The sequence below is a fragment of the Magnolia sinica genome, chromosome 6, assembly GCF_029962835.1.
Source record: "Magnolia sinica isolate HGM2019 chromosome 6, MsV1, whole genome shotgun sequence".
Taxonomy (NCBI): domain Eukaryota; kingdom Viridiplantae; phylum Streptophyta; class Magnoliopsida; order Magnoliales; family Magnoliaceae; genus Magnolia; species Magnolia sinica.
The window spans coordinates 71130390-71145742 of record NC_080578.1 but is presented as its reverse complement, the minus strand read 5'-3'; the positions used below and the strand labels follow the sequence as shown (position 1 = coordinate 71145742).

The following is a 15353-nucleotide window of genomic DNA, read 5'->3' as shown; positions in this document are numbered from 1 at the left end:
GTGATCGAGGAGATGTGGTTGAAGACCTATGAAGGAATAGAAGATTGGTCAGAAAGCAGAAAGCCTATCTATCTGACTATTCCCAGGCCAGATATATCATATGTTGTGAATGTAGTGAGCCATTTTTTTTTTAGCTCTCCAAGGGTGTTTCACATGGATGCAATTGATGTACACAAGGAATAATCATCTTCAAGTCATAGAATACTTTCATGCAACTTGGGCAGGCTCTCTAACTGATAGGTGGTCCACTAATTGGTACTACATGTTTGTGGGAGGAAATATAGTTATGTAGAAGAGTAAAAAGCATAATGTTGTAGCCCAATCAAGCATTGAAGCAGAATATAGGGCAACAATTCATACCACGTGATTCGTGTGCATCAAGAAGTAGTTGCACGAAACAGGTTTTGCAGTGAACCTCCCATCCGGTTAGTTTATTTTCTATTTTTATAACCAAGTGGCCTCCCCCATTGCAAACAATCTATCTAATCTATTATAAGAGAACTAAGCATGAAGTCAACTGTCACTTCATACATTGGAAGGTCTATAGTGGAGAAATCTCTACGCCATATGTTCGGTTTCAAGATCAACTTGCTAATGTGTTCACCAAGGCTCTCAATCATGGTCAGTTTACCTGCATCTATTCCAAGCTTGGCATTGATGACATATATGCTCCAGCTTGAAGGGGAGAGTTAACAAACATAAGTTTGGGTTATATAATTGTACGGCCCAACGGGTCTTAATGTTTGGTCTTATTTATGTGTTTAGTCTTATTTCTTGATGTTTAAGGGTACTTTGGGTATTTTTTATTTTTATCACTTAAATATAAGAGAGATAGAGGGGGACATTTCTACCATATTCTTTACTCTTCTTATTCTCCTCTTCGAAACACTTTTTCTTCCTCTTTTTCTTCTTCTTTCTTGTCTATATTAATTTACATTAAGGTGAGGACCAATGTGTTAAGTATCAGTAATGGTGGCAATAACGGTCACCACCATTACCGATATGGAGTATTGGCATAACAATCAATACAGGAAGCGTAACAGTTGATACATCGTTGTATTGATTGAAAATTTATTTTTTTGCTAAAAAAATTCTAGAAAAAAAATCCAAAAATTAAAAAAATTGTAAATATTCCAAATATGCATTAATATTATTTTTTTAACATGTTTTTGGTAGTATAAAGATCCACTCTTTGGTGAGAATGTTGTATCGGGTTGTCTGATGAATTTATGAACCTGACAATTTAGGATTGGCTACAAATTTTCTATATTTAAATTTCTAATTATATAATATCAATGATGAATTTATTAGAATGAATGTAACGCCAAAACATCTCACATTTACATGTTTTACTATTTTTTACAGTATTGATGTATTACATACCTCGCAACTCACGTACATTTCATTTCAACATATAGACTCCCGAGACTTTTGTGTCCTATTATGTAATTTCTATATCTAATAATTTGATATCATTTCCCCCAATAAATCTTAATAAAAAATCGAAACTAAATTCGAATGTATAGCATCACCAATTTGGTGGATCACTCAATGTCCCAAATCAGCCTCAAATTCATCCAATCTATTAGCATTTATCCCACTAATGGATCGGTAGACATTTATTGGACAGTGAAGAATGAAAATATCAAAATTTCAAAAAATAAGTGTCCGCAAATTAACGATTAAAATCGTTCAAATAATTTGATTTTGGGATTGTGACTTGGAAACAACAGTCCATTAATTTAATTGGTTAATTTTCAATTAATATTGCCTTGTGTACAATTTTTCTTGTGGCCGGATTAGGTGGGACTCAAATTGCATGATCTGGCACACATCACTAACCTAGATGGTATGTTGACATGGCAAATTTTTGTGGGCCCAACCGTGATGTATTTGTACATCCACACCGTCCATCCATTAGGCTAAATAATTTCAAGGCATGAACCAAAAAAATGAGGCAGATCCAAAGCTCAACTGGACCACACCACAGAAAGCAATGGGGACAATGATGCCCACCGTTGAAACCTTCCTAGGGCCCACCATGATGTTTATTTACGATCCAACCAGTCCATAAGATCACACAAACCTAGATGAAGGGAAAACACAAGTATCAGCTTGATCCAAAACTTTTGTGTCCCCCAAGAAGTTTTTAATCGTAGGTGTTCAATCCCCACTGTTTCTATGGTGTCATCAACTTGAGCTTTCGATTTGCTTCATTTTGGGGCTCATGCCCTAAAATAATCTGAAGAAATTGGTGGACAGTGTGGATATAACACATACATCATGGTGGGGCCCACAGAACCTTGCCTTGTCAACGCACCACCAAGGTCGGTGGTGTGTGCTTACAATATCCAATCTCGTTGAATTTGGTGAGCCCTGAATGTAGGGACCACCTTGATGTATGTGTTGTATATCCATGTCGTCCCAAAAATGAGGCAGATCCAAATCTCTGGTGGACTACACTGTAGTGATTCAATTCCCACCATTAAAAACTTCCTGGGACTCCAAAATTTTAGATCAAGTTGCGATTTGTGTTTTCCCTACATGCAGGTCTATGTGACCTTATCAATAGGTTGGATGGCAAATAAACATTACAGTGGGCCCTATAAAGTTTTTAATGGTGCGCATTCAATCCTTACTATGTGGTCCACTTCGGATTTGGATTTGCTTCATTTTAGGGATCATGCCCTAAAATTAGTTGGAAAAACAAATGGACGACATGGTTATACAAGACGTACATCAAGGTGGGCCCCACGAAATAGTGAAGGTGCAGTTAGCATCATGAGCCTTCAGAATAGTGAAAAGAAAAAAGAAATGTGGCTGGAAATTGGCCACATAGTCATCTCTTTTAAGAGGAGAGAGGAGGGAAAATGAAAAGAGAGGGAGTTGTTGGTCGTCGCTACCGCAACAGAAGCAGAAGAAGAAGAACTGTATAAGAGGTAAGTCGTTTTCTTTTTCGTTTCTTCTTCATCACAGGACTGTAACAGCTGTTATAGCCCGAAACAGCCGATAAGGGGGCCGAAATGGCTGTTACGGTTCCATTTTTCAACCCCACGCTGCTTCGGACCCATATCATATAACGGCCTTGGCCATTACTGGTACGAATCGGCCGTTATGGCCGAAACATGACTGTTTTCGATCACCTTGGTGAAGACAAATGGGAATTAGGCTACTGGTAGACTTATATTAACTGAGAATTTTGTGTGTAGGGCTATATAAACATAGCCCATATGTAGATTAACAATGAAATAGACAATTCAATTAGGTGAAATTTATATGTTTCCTAAGATGAGAAAGAAACCCTAGAACTGTGACTCTTCTAGAAGGCTACAAATGAGACTTGGTTGGTCGATTCTCCTTGCGGTGGGACTCCACAAATGCATTTTTTTTTTCCCTTTTATCTTTCTGTTGTTTTCTCCTAGTCTGCATGTTGCACATAAAAATATTGAGAAGTTTAAATAGATTATTCAGTAGATTGGAGATATTGATGTTGCCTCCACAGTGTCAAGGAGTATGTGCGCAAAGGTGGCAGTGTCATGGAATCTAACATTATTATTTTAACAGACTGTTCGCATGGAAAAGAGACAACCAACAGGAGGATCGGAACTTAGGACTACAACTGTCATGCAAAGGTTGAGATGCTCAAGTTTCATGGAAATCTCCAACCAAAGTAATCCTTATATCGGTTGGTACATGTGGAACAATTCTTTGAATGGAGGTAGATATCATACAAGAAAAAGGTGAATCTTGTGGTGACCTGATTCTGGGCTCATGCACTTTCGTGGTGGACTCAACTCTAGGATAGGCAAGCTAATGTGAGGACCAATAGGAAATAGGCTCAGAGTATTTTGATTGAGAACTTTGTGTAAGTCTATGCAAAAATATCCATACATATGGAATGGGACAGAAAATGAAATAGACAAATTCAACTGAAATGAAATTTGTCTTTGTTTGTTTACTAAATGGGAATGATACCTTAGAAATGGGACTCTAGCAGAAGGTAGGAACAAGATTCCTCTAGGCCATTCTCCTTGTATCGAGACTCTACAAGACCTTTTTTTTTTTTTCTCTCTTCTTCTTTTTTATCTATCTTTCCTGCTATCTTCTCCCTACTCCTATGAACACTGCTTTTGAACTGATTATTGATAACATTGTAGGGGTGAGATTGAACTAGTCCATTCAACTCGTGGTGAGATTCTAGAAAAGATTTTTTTTTTTCCTTTCTTTCTTTCTTTTCATCAATCTTGCCTCCTACCTTCTCCTATTCTACTCCTTCAACAGAATTATTAGGAAGTTTGAAGTAATTATTGAGAACATTGGAGCAATTAAGTGTTCATACAACTTTCTGCCAGTATTTGCAGACTAAATCTGAGAATAATGGTACACTTGTGAACTGTTGTTAGGCTGAAATAGATCTGGACTAAAATTTCCAGATTTATTTCCATCATATTGGCACAAAAAGCTTACATACTCCAGATAAATCTGTCCTTCAAAACATGCTCCATATAAAGAAAAAGAAAGAAAGAGGGGCATGACCTGCTTCTTCATTACTTGATTTCCCATATACTTCCTGTCGAGTCTTCCCGGTATGAACAGAGCTCCGTTGAAGCATTTGATTCTGTCCTAATTTCAAAAGAAAAAAAAAACACTCTTTACATTGCTTAAATATATACCAATAATCTGAGAACATGATGTTTGCTAGTCTCACACACATGTAGACCAGCGCTGTGCATGCCTAACATATGTTGATGTGTCACATGTGAAAGATCCAAGTGATCCATTAGTTGGCCCCAAATTTTAGGTTCTATGGAGCAACAATGTGGCCAGTCGACTCACTAGCGAAAGGGCATCTACACGTTGGAAACAACTTCATAGGTAACTTGGTTCTTGCTATAGTTGCATGAAGCATGAAGAAAGTAACAACAGATTCAGGTGTAGGAGCAGGGGAGAGTCTATTTCAAAATGCCAGCAACTATAATACGTAGGAAGCAGGAGCAGGAATGCAAGTCCAAGCACAATTTGATGTGGGAACACCACTCTGGTAGAAGATTTGTGCAACTAACACATTTAACAAGTTGCACATGTGGAGGCCTGTATATGATCTGCACAAGATGTGTGTGTGGGATTAGTAAACCTCCATCTTAAGAAGAATTTCTACTAAAATCCAGATCAACATATAAGGACATCGACTTCCCTAAAAGGTATGTCAATCAAATCCTTCGAAAAAAAAAAAGAAGGTATGTCAATCAAAACATGAAGCCCAGACTAATTCCTTTAATGAAGTAGGAGTCTAGTGGAACTGCACATGCTTTCGTTTGTGCTTAGTTTGGATGAAAACATGGCTTTTTAAATTTCATTATGACTGGCATTGTTAGCCACAACAACAAGAATAAACAGGAAAAACCACTGGAAAATTCTATGCATATGGATTACTCATGCTAAGAAAACCAGAGAGAGCAGTGGTAAGGAAGGGAGCTTTGATTAAGGATGAAAGGCCTGAAAGGAGGATGAAAAAGACTTAAGACTCACAAGAAGGGATATGAGGGCCTTTTCGCTTTACCTAAGCTGGGCCACGGATAGGAATTTTTTGCAAAATAGGATTTGTAAGGCTAACCCCAAATAGCTGGGACAAGGTCATGAAGAACAAGAAGGTGGTGGGGTGATATGGGTTGCCTAACACTTTTTCTTCTTTTTTTTTTCCTTGAGAAAATAATTGGCTGTGTAGAGTCTATTTCTGGTATAGAACTGTGTAGAAGGTTTCTGTTTCCAACTTTATAGACTAGGGCAATGATGGAGTATTGACTTGTGAGTTTGGATCAAGAAAAGAGTAAAGTACATTTTATGGAACATTCTCTAGCCTTTCAATCAAACCTTTAAGCGACCAAATTGTGAGAAGTTTCGCTCAAACAGATTACAGAAAAGAAACTTTTGCCTCCTTAAATGATTAGAAAATTAGTCAAAACCAGTCATAATAATCTATGTCATACAGCTTCGAAATTGCTACCTAAGGAACAACATCCAGTTTTAACTTGCTCATCCCATCTTTTCTCAACAAGTAGTCTCAAACATAATCTACAGTAATATCAGATCTAGTTCAGAGGATGCATACCATTTCCTTATCTACCAATCTTTTCTACGGATCAAGGATTTGACAACCAATTCAAACATGAAAAGAAAAAAGAAACAAGTTATTTACATACAAAAGGTCAGAAAATTTCAAAATACAAAAATATGGAAACACAACTGCAATGGATTGCTAAGGGTGCATTTGGTTGCACTAAATATCATGTCATCAGTCTAGTTTGGTGCAAATATCATGAAATTTCATGATATTTCACATTATCGTGAAAAAATGGACGAAAATTTTTAGATACCTTCTTATTATTCTGCGTAAATAATATGCATCCATGTGTTCTGACATATTTGCCATCATATTAGACTGCCACCAAATGTTTACTGCAATGGTCAAATCATCACTATCCACTTGATGGAACCTGTTGCACACAATATTTCAAGATTCCTTCAGTGAATTAATTTAGCAGAAATAGAAATAAACTAATCACTAAAATTAATATACGCCATGGTCAGACCAGGAAAGGCTTATTCTACTGGGAGAACCCTGAGATAAACAAAAGTTGCCTAAGGGGCTGCACTTGCGTATCTTTGAGAGATTATTTCTGTAAAAATGAATTGCCTATGCTAGACGTGCAATGGGCCATTTTTTATTTTTATTTTTTGGAAAATTGCAATGGACATTTTGTTAACCTCTTTGAGATACCAAATTACATATAAAGTCTAGCAACCATATGTGGTCCACCTGGTGCCTATGGGATTTGACTTAATCCCCAATTAACCAATAGAAATCCACTTCTTAATCCAACACCTTATAAAAAGGGGGGGAAAAAAACCCATTAAAACTAACAACCAATAGAAACAGAAACTAGAGACCTAACCAAAGCAAAACAGCAACTAACAGCTATTCTTTGTATCCAGAACTCTAGAAGTGCAAGTCAATCACTCATAAAAAAGGATGGAGTTTGTGTTTGGAATAACCACATAATATATATCAGCTGAAACGATGGTATCATATTCATATCGGCCTGATACAATACACACGTATCGGCCTGTGCCCACAAAAATGGCCTCTAACAGGTCATATCTGGCCAGATCACCGATACTGCCATAAAGGCCCAGATTTGAATTTTTTTTTTTTCCTACTCAATTTTAAAGAACCCAGGGCGTAAGTAGAGGAGGACATCCTTATATTTATGGGAAATGGTACTATGAGGTCGAGCTGTGTGGGCCCCACCGTGATGTGTGTCAAACATCAACACCGTGCATTTGATGGGTTCCCTTAAGGTTATGGGATATCCCAAAAATCAGTTGTATACGGAATTCAGGTGGGCCATACCATCTAAAACCATGTGAAGACATGCCTAAAACATATAAAAGCACTTGATGGAGCCCACCTTAGATTTGGATGCAACTGAAACTTGGTCTGACACCTCATCCAAGTAGGACACACACAATGGATGGGTGGGATTTGTGAACCACATCTCAAAGGGCCCAATAAATGATTATGAATGTTTTAATGGACGGTAACCCCTCTCAACTGTTGTATGTGGTGCGGCCCACCCAAGTCATGGATTGACTTGATTTTTAAGCCTGCAGCCCACCATGGATGGTGCATCTGGGTGATGGGGTAGATATTCGACATACATCATGGTGGGGCCCACACAGCTCGACCTCATAGCACCATTTCCCATATATATATATATATATATATATATATATATATATATATATATAGAGAGAGAGAGAGAGAGAGAGAGAGAGAGAGAGGAATGCTCACCTGCAAACCAGTTCTCACGAGAACTCGTGCAAACTTTTCCACAACTCATCACACGTGATGTAGGTCTAAAATCTGAACCATCCATGTGATGCAACACCCCATGAAACCTCCGGGGCCCAACTTTTACCCTTATCCAAAACTTTGGTGGGCCATAGCAAAAGAGAGACAAATCAAGGGAGGAAACAATTTCCTTTTTCCATGGCCCACCAAAGTTTTGGATCAGAGTGAAAGTTGGGCCATGGGGATTTCATGGGGTGTTGCATCACATGGACGGTTCAGATTTTGGGCCCACATCATGTGTGATGAGTTGTGAAAAAGTTCTCACGAGTTCTCGTGAGAACTGGTGCCGTAGGTGAGCATTCTCTCTCTCTCTCTCTCTCTCTCTCTCTCTCTCCCTATATATATATATATATATATATATATATATATATATATATATATATATAAGATAGATTCTTGAATTTCTCTATTTTATCATTTTACCAGATATTTTTACAATTAACTTTTTGGCTTTAAAAAAAATTGACCGGTACAGTCTAATATGGGCTGCTACATGATAATATAGATTACAATATGCCCGTATCGTCAAGGTATGCAAAATCGGTTACGTATCGGCCATAACGGTCGATACGTAACGGTAACGATCGATACTGTTACACGTTACGAGGTCATAATGGTGACCCCCATCTTTTTGACTCGTAACGGCCATTACGGCCCATAACAGCCATTACTGCCCCATAATGGTCAGAAAATAGCTACTTTATTTTGGCTTTTTAAGTTCCAGTTTTTTACATTTTTTTGATACTTTTCTCTTCCAAATTCTCCTTAAACCATTCCATTGCAAATTCCAACCACTCTTAGCTTGAAATTGATGATCAAAACAAGTTATTTTAAGGATTTTGTTGATTCGAAGCTCCGTGGGTCATTTTTTGGAAAATCTTCAAAAATAGGTATTTATACATTCTTTTCAATGTATTTTTTTTTTAATGGTTGAATAAGATGTGTTTATCATAGCAGAACTTATTAGTGTGCATTTAACAGATTATGCTAATGATTTTATATTTTTTTAATTGTTTTTATTTTCAGACTATTTTTCGTCGATTTTTTTTAATTAGAAATTTCATTTTTTACAATGTATTTCTGCTTTAATGGCTGAATGTGATGTGTTAATCATAGTAAAACACGCACATGCACGCTCCCCTATGCACTTAAGCAAGGAGGAAGGCCCCACCATCGATCTGGATCGATGACGACATCCAGGGAGGGCCTCCTAGTTAGAAGACGGCGTTTTGGTTCGTTGGAGTGGACCCGATAGTCATGTGAATCCCACCATGGCTTCTCATGATCGTGGCATACTATTCTAATTAATTTAGTACTTTGGGTTTTGCTTATTATTGTTATTAAGAATCTCATGGACGGTTTAGATTGCTTTGATTAATTGTTATTTTTTATTACTTTGTCTCCAAGTAATAGGTTGCGCACATGGCGCGAGTTTTGGGGTATATGATTTTATTATAAATAGGCACCCCTTGTAGTCTTTTTTTCTCAATGAAGATTAATAAAATTTCTGCATTTTTCTACTCCTCTAAATTCCTGAGTTGCGGAAATTTAATTGGGTGTGAAACCCTCCCTTCCTTGAAGTGCTGACTACTGTGGTGCAAAGCCACACCTATCTCGATTCGCCCCCACCTTCTTCCATCCATATTTCTCCTCCTGCAATCATCTACTCGTCAAATCCATCCTTTATTGCAGCCGTTTTTCTCTCTACAACAGATTTTTAGAATCTGGCCCTGCAGGAAGCTGAAACTTCGGCGGAGCACCACGCACAAACTGTGCATCCGATCGAGTTGAGATTTGGGGGTTTTGGAGTCCATCCCTAGTCGACCAGGGCCAAGGTGGCCTTTTTCTGAATAATGGGCCCTACACACGTGCGGCCGGGCCATTGCTGTTGTCCACACGTGTGGTACTTCTCTGGTTCGTCTCTCTCCTCTCTTTCACTCCTCTTTCACCCAAAATACCTAAACCTAAAATTACTCAGATCCCCAATTTTATACCATTTCTTCAACCTTAGGGTTCCCCAAATTGAAATTTCTAAATCCCTGGGATTGGGGGAATTATTTCTGTGCATGTGTGGATGAATTTACCCTCCTTTGATTCTTGTTTGGTCTATAATTTTGATTGATCCGGCCCTAGCATGTGTAGGCCTGGATCCGTATAAGATTCCCCTTGATTGAATGTTTGAACTTTGGTGTGGGATGTGGAATTTTGTGTAATTGTTTCTGAACTAGTATGATCTTAAAGCCTGAAAATCTTGCATATCATTCTTGAATTTCATGTCCTACATGCTTCAGTGGAGCACCACGCGCAAACCGTGTATCAGATCGAGCTGAGATTTTGGGGGTTTTGGAGTTCATCCCTGGCCGACCAGGACCAAGGTTGCCTTTTTCTGAATAGTGGGCCCCACACACGTGCGGCCGGGATCACACGAACGTGCATCTGGGCCATTGTTGTTGTCCACACGTGCGGTACTTCTTCGGTTCATCTCTCTCCTCTCTTTCACTCCTCTTTCACCCAAAATCCCTAAACATAACCCTAAATTACTCAGATCCCAAATTTTATGCCCTTTCTTCAACCTTAGGGTTCCCCGAATTGAAATTTCTGAATCCCTTGGATTGGGAGAATTATTTCTATGCATGTGTGGATGAATTTACCCTCCTTTGATTCTTGTTTGGTCTATAATTTTGATTGATCCGGCCCTAGCATGTGTAGGCTTGGATTCACATAAGATTCCCCTTGATTGAGTGTTTGAACTTTTTGTGTGGGATGTGGAATTTTGTGTAATTGTTTCTAAACTAGTGCATTCTAAAGCCTGCACATCTTGCACACCATACTTGAATTTCATGTCCTGCATCAAATTTGGTATCAGAGCTTAGGGTTCTTATAGGGAAATGCATTGCATGTTTAGGGTTTAGTTTATTTGTGTCCATTATGTATTAAGTATCATCATATAGAGTTGTTTAGAGGTCCATAATTTCTGATATAGGCTGCTGAATTTTCTGCTATCAGAAAATTGGAATCTCTTTGCTGGATTTTCTGTTGACAGATGTTTTTGGGCAAATAGGTTGCTGGAAATTTAGTATTGTGTCGTTTTTTACATATAGTCTTATAGGAGCATTTAGTTCTATCTAGGAGCATATAGTTGTAATAGAAGGTCCTTAGATTGAGTTAGTAGTTGTATGCCCGCACGTACGGGTCGTGGTTTTGGCTTGCGCCCTACACTAAACATGGAGCAACTGCAAGAGTCAATGAACAAGCAGACCCAACAGTTTGAGTCTTTAGGTAGGCGATTGGAACAACGTATGGACCAACGCTTTAAACAGCTTGATGTGCGCATTACCCTACTAGAGACCTCCGCCAAGGCAAACCCCACCATTGGAGAAGATGCCCAAGCTCAAGCAGGTGGTCAGAAGGATAGACCAAGGAATGGAGGTAACCAAGGAATCGGTTATAGGCACGCATCCGTGCACCCACCCCGTAAATCAAGACCACTATGACCCCGATGCGCAACTTCTCAAAGGAGTTAGAGTTGATGCCCTCACGTTTGATGACCACTTGTACCCTAAAGCTTTTCAAGATTGGTTGGCAGACATGGACAACCTTTTTAAGTGGTACGATATGTACGGCCTTATGACTAGAGAGAGTGCACCAAAGGCTAGTGTAGAGTTACCCACTGAGGCCATTCTGATAATGGATGAGTTTCATGATATCTTTCCTGATGATCTACCGGATGAGTTCCCCCCTATGAGAGATATATAGCACACCAGGACGTAGGACACCATACTACCTATAACCGAGTTTGTGTTTAATAGTTCTATCGATAGGTCCACAAGTCTAACTAAGTCCTTTTGAAGTCGTTACTGGTTATAAACCTAGGAAACCTATTGATCTTGTCCCTATGTCACTATCCCATAGGCCGTCAGAGTCTGCAGAGTCTTTTGTGCATCACATTCATTCATAGCATCAAGAAATTAGGTAAAAGATTATGACTAGTAATGAACATTACACACTTTCTACAGACCAACATAAACGCTTCAAGGAATTCAATGTAAGGGGCTTTGTGATGGTCCGTATCATGCCAGAGCAGTACCCTCAGGGAGCCGTTCGTAAATTACATGTGCATAGCGCTGGACCATTAAAAATTATAAAACGAAACGGTCTCAATGCGTATGTTGTAAATCTTTCACCCTCAATGGGAATTTGTTCCACATTCAATGTGGAGGATCTAGTTGCATTTCATGAGGCCACTGATGCATTGTCCAACATTTTGCCTAACCATCCTGATTCCCCAGACTTCTCCCTTGATCCATGGCCCTTTCCTGACCCATGGTCCCAGCTTCTACCTCTCATACCTACCCTTCCCGACCCATTTTCCTAACCTCTACCTCCTATACCTACCCTTCCCACACCCAAAGAGGAGATAGAGGATATTTTGGACCATCAGATAATATCGATGTCGAATGGCAGGTTTCAGAAGTACCTGGTTAAGTAGCAGTCACGACCAGCTTCAAACAGTACGTGGCTCACTAAGGAGGAGCTTTAGAGACTTGATCCTGACATTTTGGAGCGGTTCAGGAGTTTTGTTTCGCTAGGGGCGAAATCTTCGTAGGCGGGGAGAGTTGATGGGGACATCACCGTACAAGCACGACCCCTACGCATGTACGCAAGGAGGAGGGCCCCACCATCGATCTGAATCGATGACGACGTCCAAGAAAGGCCTCCTAGTTACAAGACGGCGTTTTGGTTCATTAGAGTGGACTCGATAGTCATGTGAATCCCACCATGGGTTCTCATGATCGTGGCCCATTATTCTAATTAATCTAGTACTTTGGGTTTTGCTTATTATTGTTATTAAGAATATCATGGATGGTTTAGATTGCTTTGATTAATTATTTTTTATTACTTCATCTCCAAGTAATTGGTTGCGCACATGGCGCGAGTTTTGGGGTATAGGGTTTTATTATAAATAGGCACCCCTTCTAGTCTTTTTTCTCAATGAAGATTAATAAAATTGCTACGTTTTTTTGCTCTAAATTTTGTAAGTTGTGAAGATTCAATTGGGTGCGAAACCCTCCCTTTCTCGAAGGGTTGACTACCGTGGTGCGAAGCCACACCTATCCCGATTCGCCCCACCTTCTTCCATACATATAACAATCCTCCGACAAGCATTCCATCTGCAAATCCATCAATATTTTCAGCCGTTTCCCCATCTACAGCAGATTTCTAGAATCTAGCCTTACGGGAGGGATGAAACTTTGGCGGAGCACCACGCACAAACCGTGCATCGAATCGAGCTGAGATTTGGGGGTTTTGGAGTCTATCCCTGGCCGAACAGGGCCAAGGTGGACTTTTTATGAATGGTGAGCCTCACACACGCGCGGCCGGGATCACACGCACGTGTCTGGGCCATTGTTGCTGCCCACACGTGCGGTACTTCTCTCTCTAGTTCGTCTCTTTCCTCTCTTTCACTCCTCTTTCACCCAAAATCCCTAAACCTAACCCTAAATTACTTAGATCCCCAATTTTATGCCCCTTCTTCAACCTTAGGGTTCCCCGAATTGAAATTTCTGAATCCCTTGGATTGGGGGAATTATTTCTGTGCATGTGTGGATGAATTTACTCTCCTTTGATTCTTATTTGGTATATAATTTTGATTGATCTGGCCCTAGCATGTGCAGGCCTGGATCTGCATAAGATTCCCCTTCATCGAGTGTTTGAAATTTTTGTGTGGGATGTGGAATTTTGTGTAATTATTTCTAAACTAGTGTGTTCTAAAGCCTGAACATCTTGCACATCATACTTAAATTTCATGTCCTGCATCAAAGTTGATGGGGACATCATGCGCACGCGCACACGTACGCATGGAGGGCCCCACCATCGATTTGGATCGATGATGACGTTCAGGGAGGGCCTCCTAGTTAGAGGACGACGTTTTGGTTCGTTGGAGTGGACCCGATAGTCATATGAATCCCACCATGGGTTCTCATAATCTTGGCCCACTATTCTAATTAATCTAGTACTTTGGGTTTTACTTATTATTGTTATTAGGAATATCATGAACAGTTTAGATTGCTTTAATTAGTTGTTATTTTTTTTATTTTTTTTTTACTTCGTTTCCAAGTAATAAGTTGCCCACATGGCGCGAGTTTTGGGGTATAGAGTTTTATTATAAATAGGCACCCCTTGTAGTCTTTTTTTCTCAATAAAGATTAATAAAATTGCTACGTTTTTCTGCTCCTCTAAATTTATGAGTTGTGAACATTGTTTTAAATATCGACAATATCGGCCGATATATCCCACGATATATCTTGTATCCCATTAGTGCGATATGAAACACACAAGTAGTGTGATATATCCCACATGTTCGATCTAGTGAGCATTTTCGAATTTCGATGCTCTTATTTTCTGTAATTCATGTTAAATTAGTGTCAAATTGTTACAAATTCATGATTTTTCATGTTTTGCATGAAAAATCGAGATTTGGAGGAGATGGGCCGAGTTGTGAAAAATTGAAAAAAAATCAAAAATTTCCAATTTCTCGCAAATCGTTTGCAATCATTGTGTTCAAACATCACATTAAAAATGTTTGTAACCTAATCTGGTGATTCTTCTTTTGCTCATGAATATTATGCGTGTGTTTCCACACGTCTTCTTACATTTATAAATTATATGAATAGACATTGAATATACTTGCATCAATTCAATTAGACAACGCATAGATTAAGACCTCATACAAAGAAAACCTATTATGTGTACTTGTTTTTTGTAATGTTTTGATTTTAAGTGTATATTGATGTCTTTTTTAACAATCACCGAAGTTTCATCGAAAAATTCAACCAATTTCTCAATGCTTCCCCATGTTTCCAACAACAACGATACATTACACGATACAACCGATATATCCCATGTGATAACCGATACGTATCCGTATCCCAACAATGCGATACGTAACACGATACCGATATTTCGAACACTGGTTGTGAAGATTCAATTGGGTGCGAAACCCTCCCTTACTCGAAGGGTTGACTACCGCGGTGCGAAGCCACACCTATCCCGATTCGCCCCCACCTTCTTCCATCCATATTTCTCCTCCTACAATCATCTACGCATCAAATCCATCCTCTATTGCAGCCGTTTTTCTCTCTATATCAGATTTCCAAAATCTGGCCCTAGAGGAGAGCTGAAACTTCAGCGGAGCACTACGCATAAACCGTGCATCGGATTGAGCTGACATTTGGGGGTTTTAGAGTCCACCCTTGGCCGACCAGGGCCAAGGTGGCCTTTTTTTGAATAGTGGGCCCCACACACGTGCGGTCGGGATCACACGCACGTGCGTCTGGGCCATTGCTGTTGTCCACACGTGCGGTACTTCTCTAGTTCGTCTCTCTCCTCTCTTTCACTCCTCTTTCACCCAAAATCCCTAAACCTAACCCTAAATTACTCA

At 39.4% G+C, this 15353-nt stretch overlaps 1 protein-coding gene across 5 annotated transcripts in view; it reads right to left on the bottom strand.

Annotated features, from left to right (window-relative positions):
* Positions 1 to 15353, bottom strand: part of LOC131248849 (lysine-specific demethylase JMJ31) — a 126452-nt gene that overhangs the window by 54585 nt on the left and 56514 nt on the right. For 4 of the 5 annotated variants that reach the window (XM_058249327.1, XM_058249326.1, XM_058249325.1 and 1 more), the window contains exons 9-11: positions 6375 to 6494; positions 6110 to 6128; positions 4537 to 4618 (exon numbers count right to left, since the gene is read on the bottom strand). In XM_058249327.1, coding sequence (XP_058105310.1) covers positions 4537 to 4618; positions 6110 to 6128; positions 6375 to 6494 — 221 coding nt within the window. Of the gene's footprint in view, positions 1 to 4536; positions 4624 to 6109; positions 6129 to 6374; positions 6495 to 15353 lie in introns of all 5 variants that reach the window. The other variant, XM_058249328.1, reaches the window with a different exon arrangement.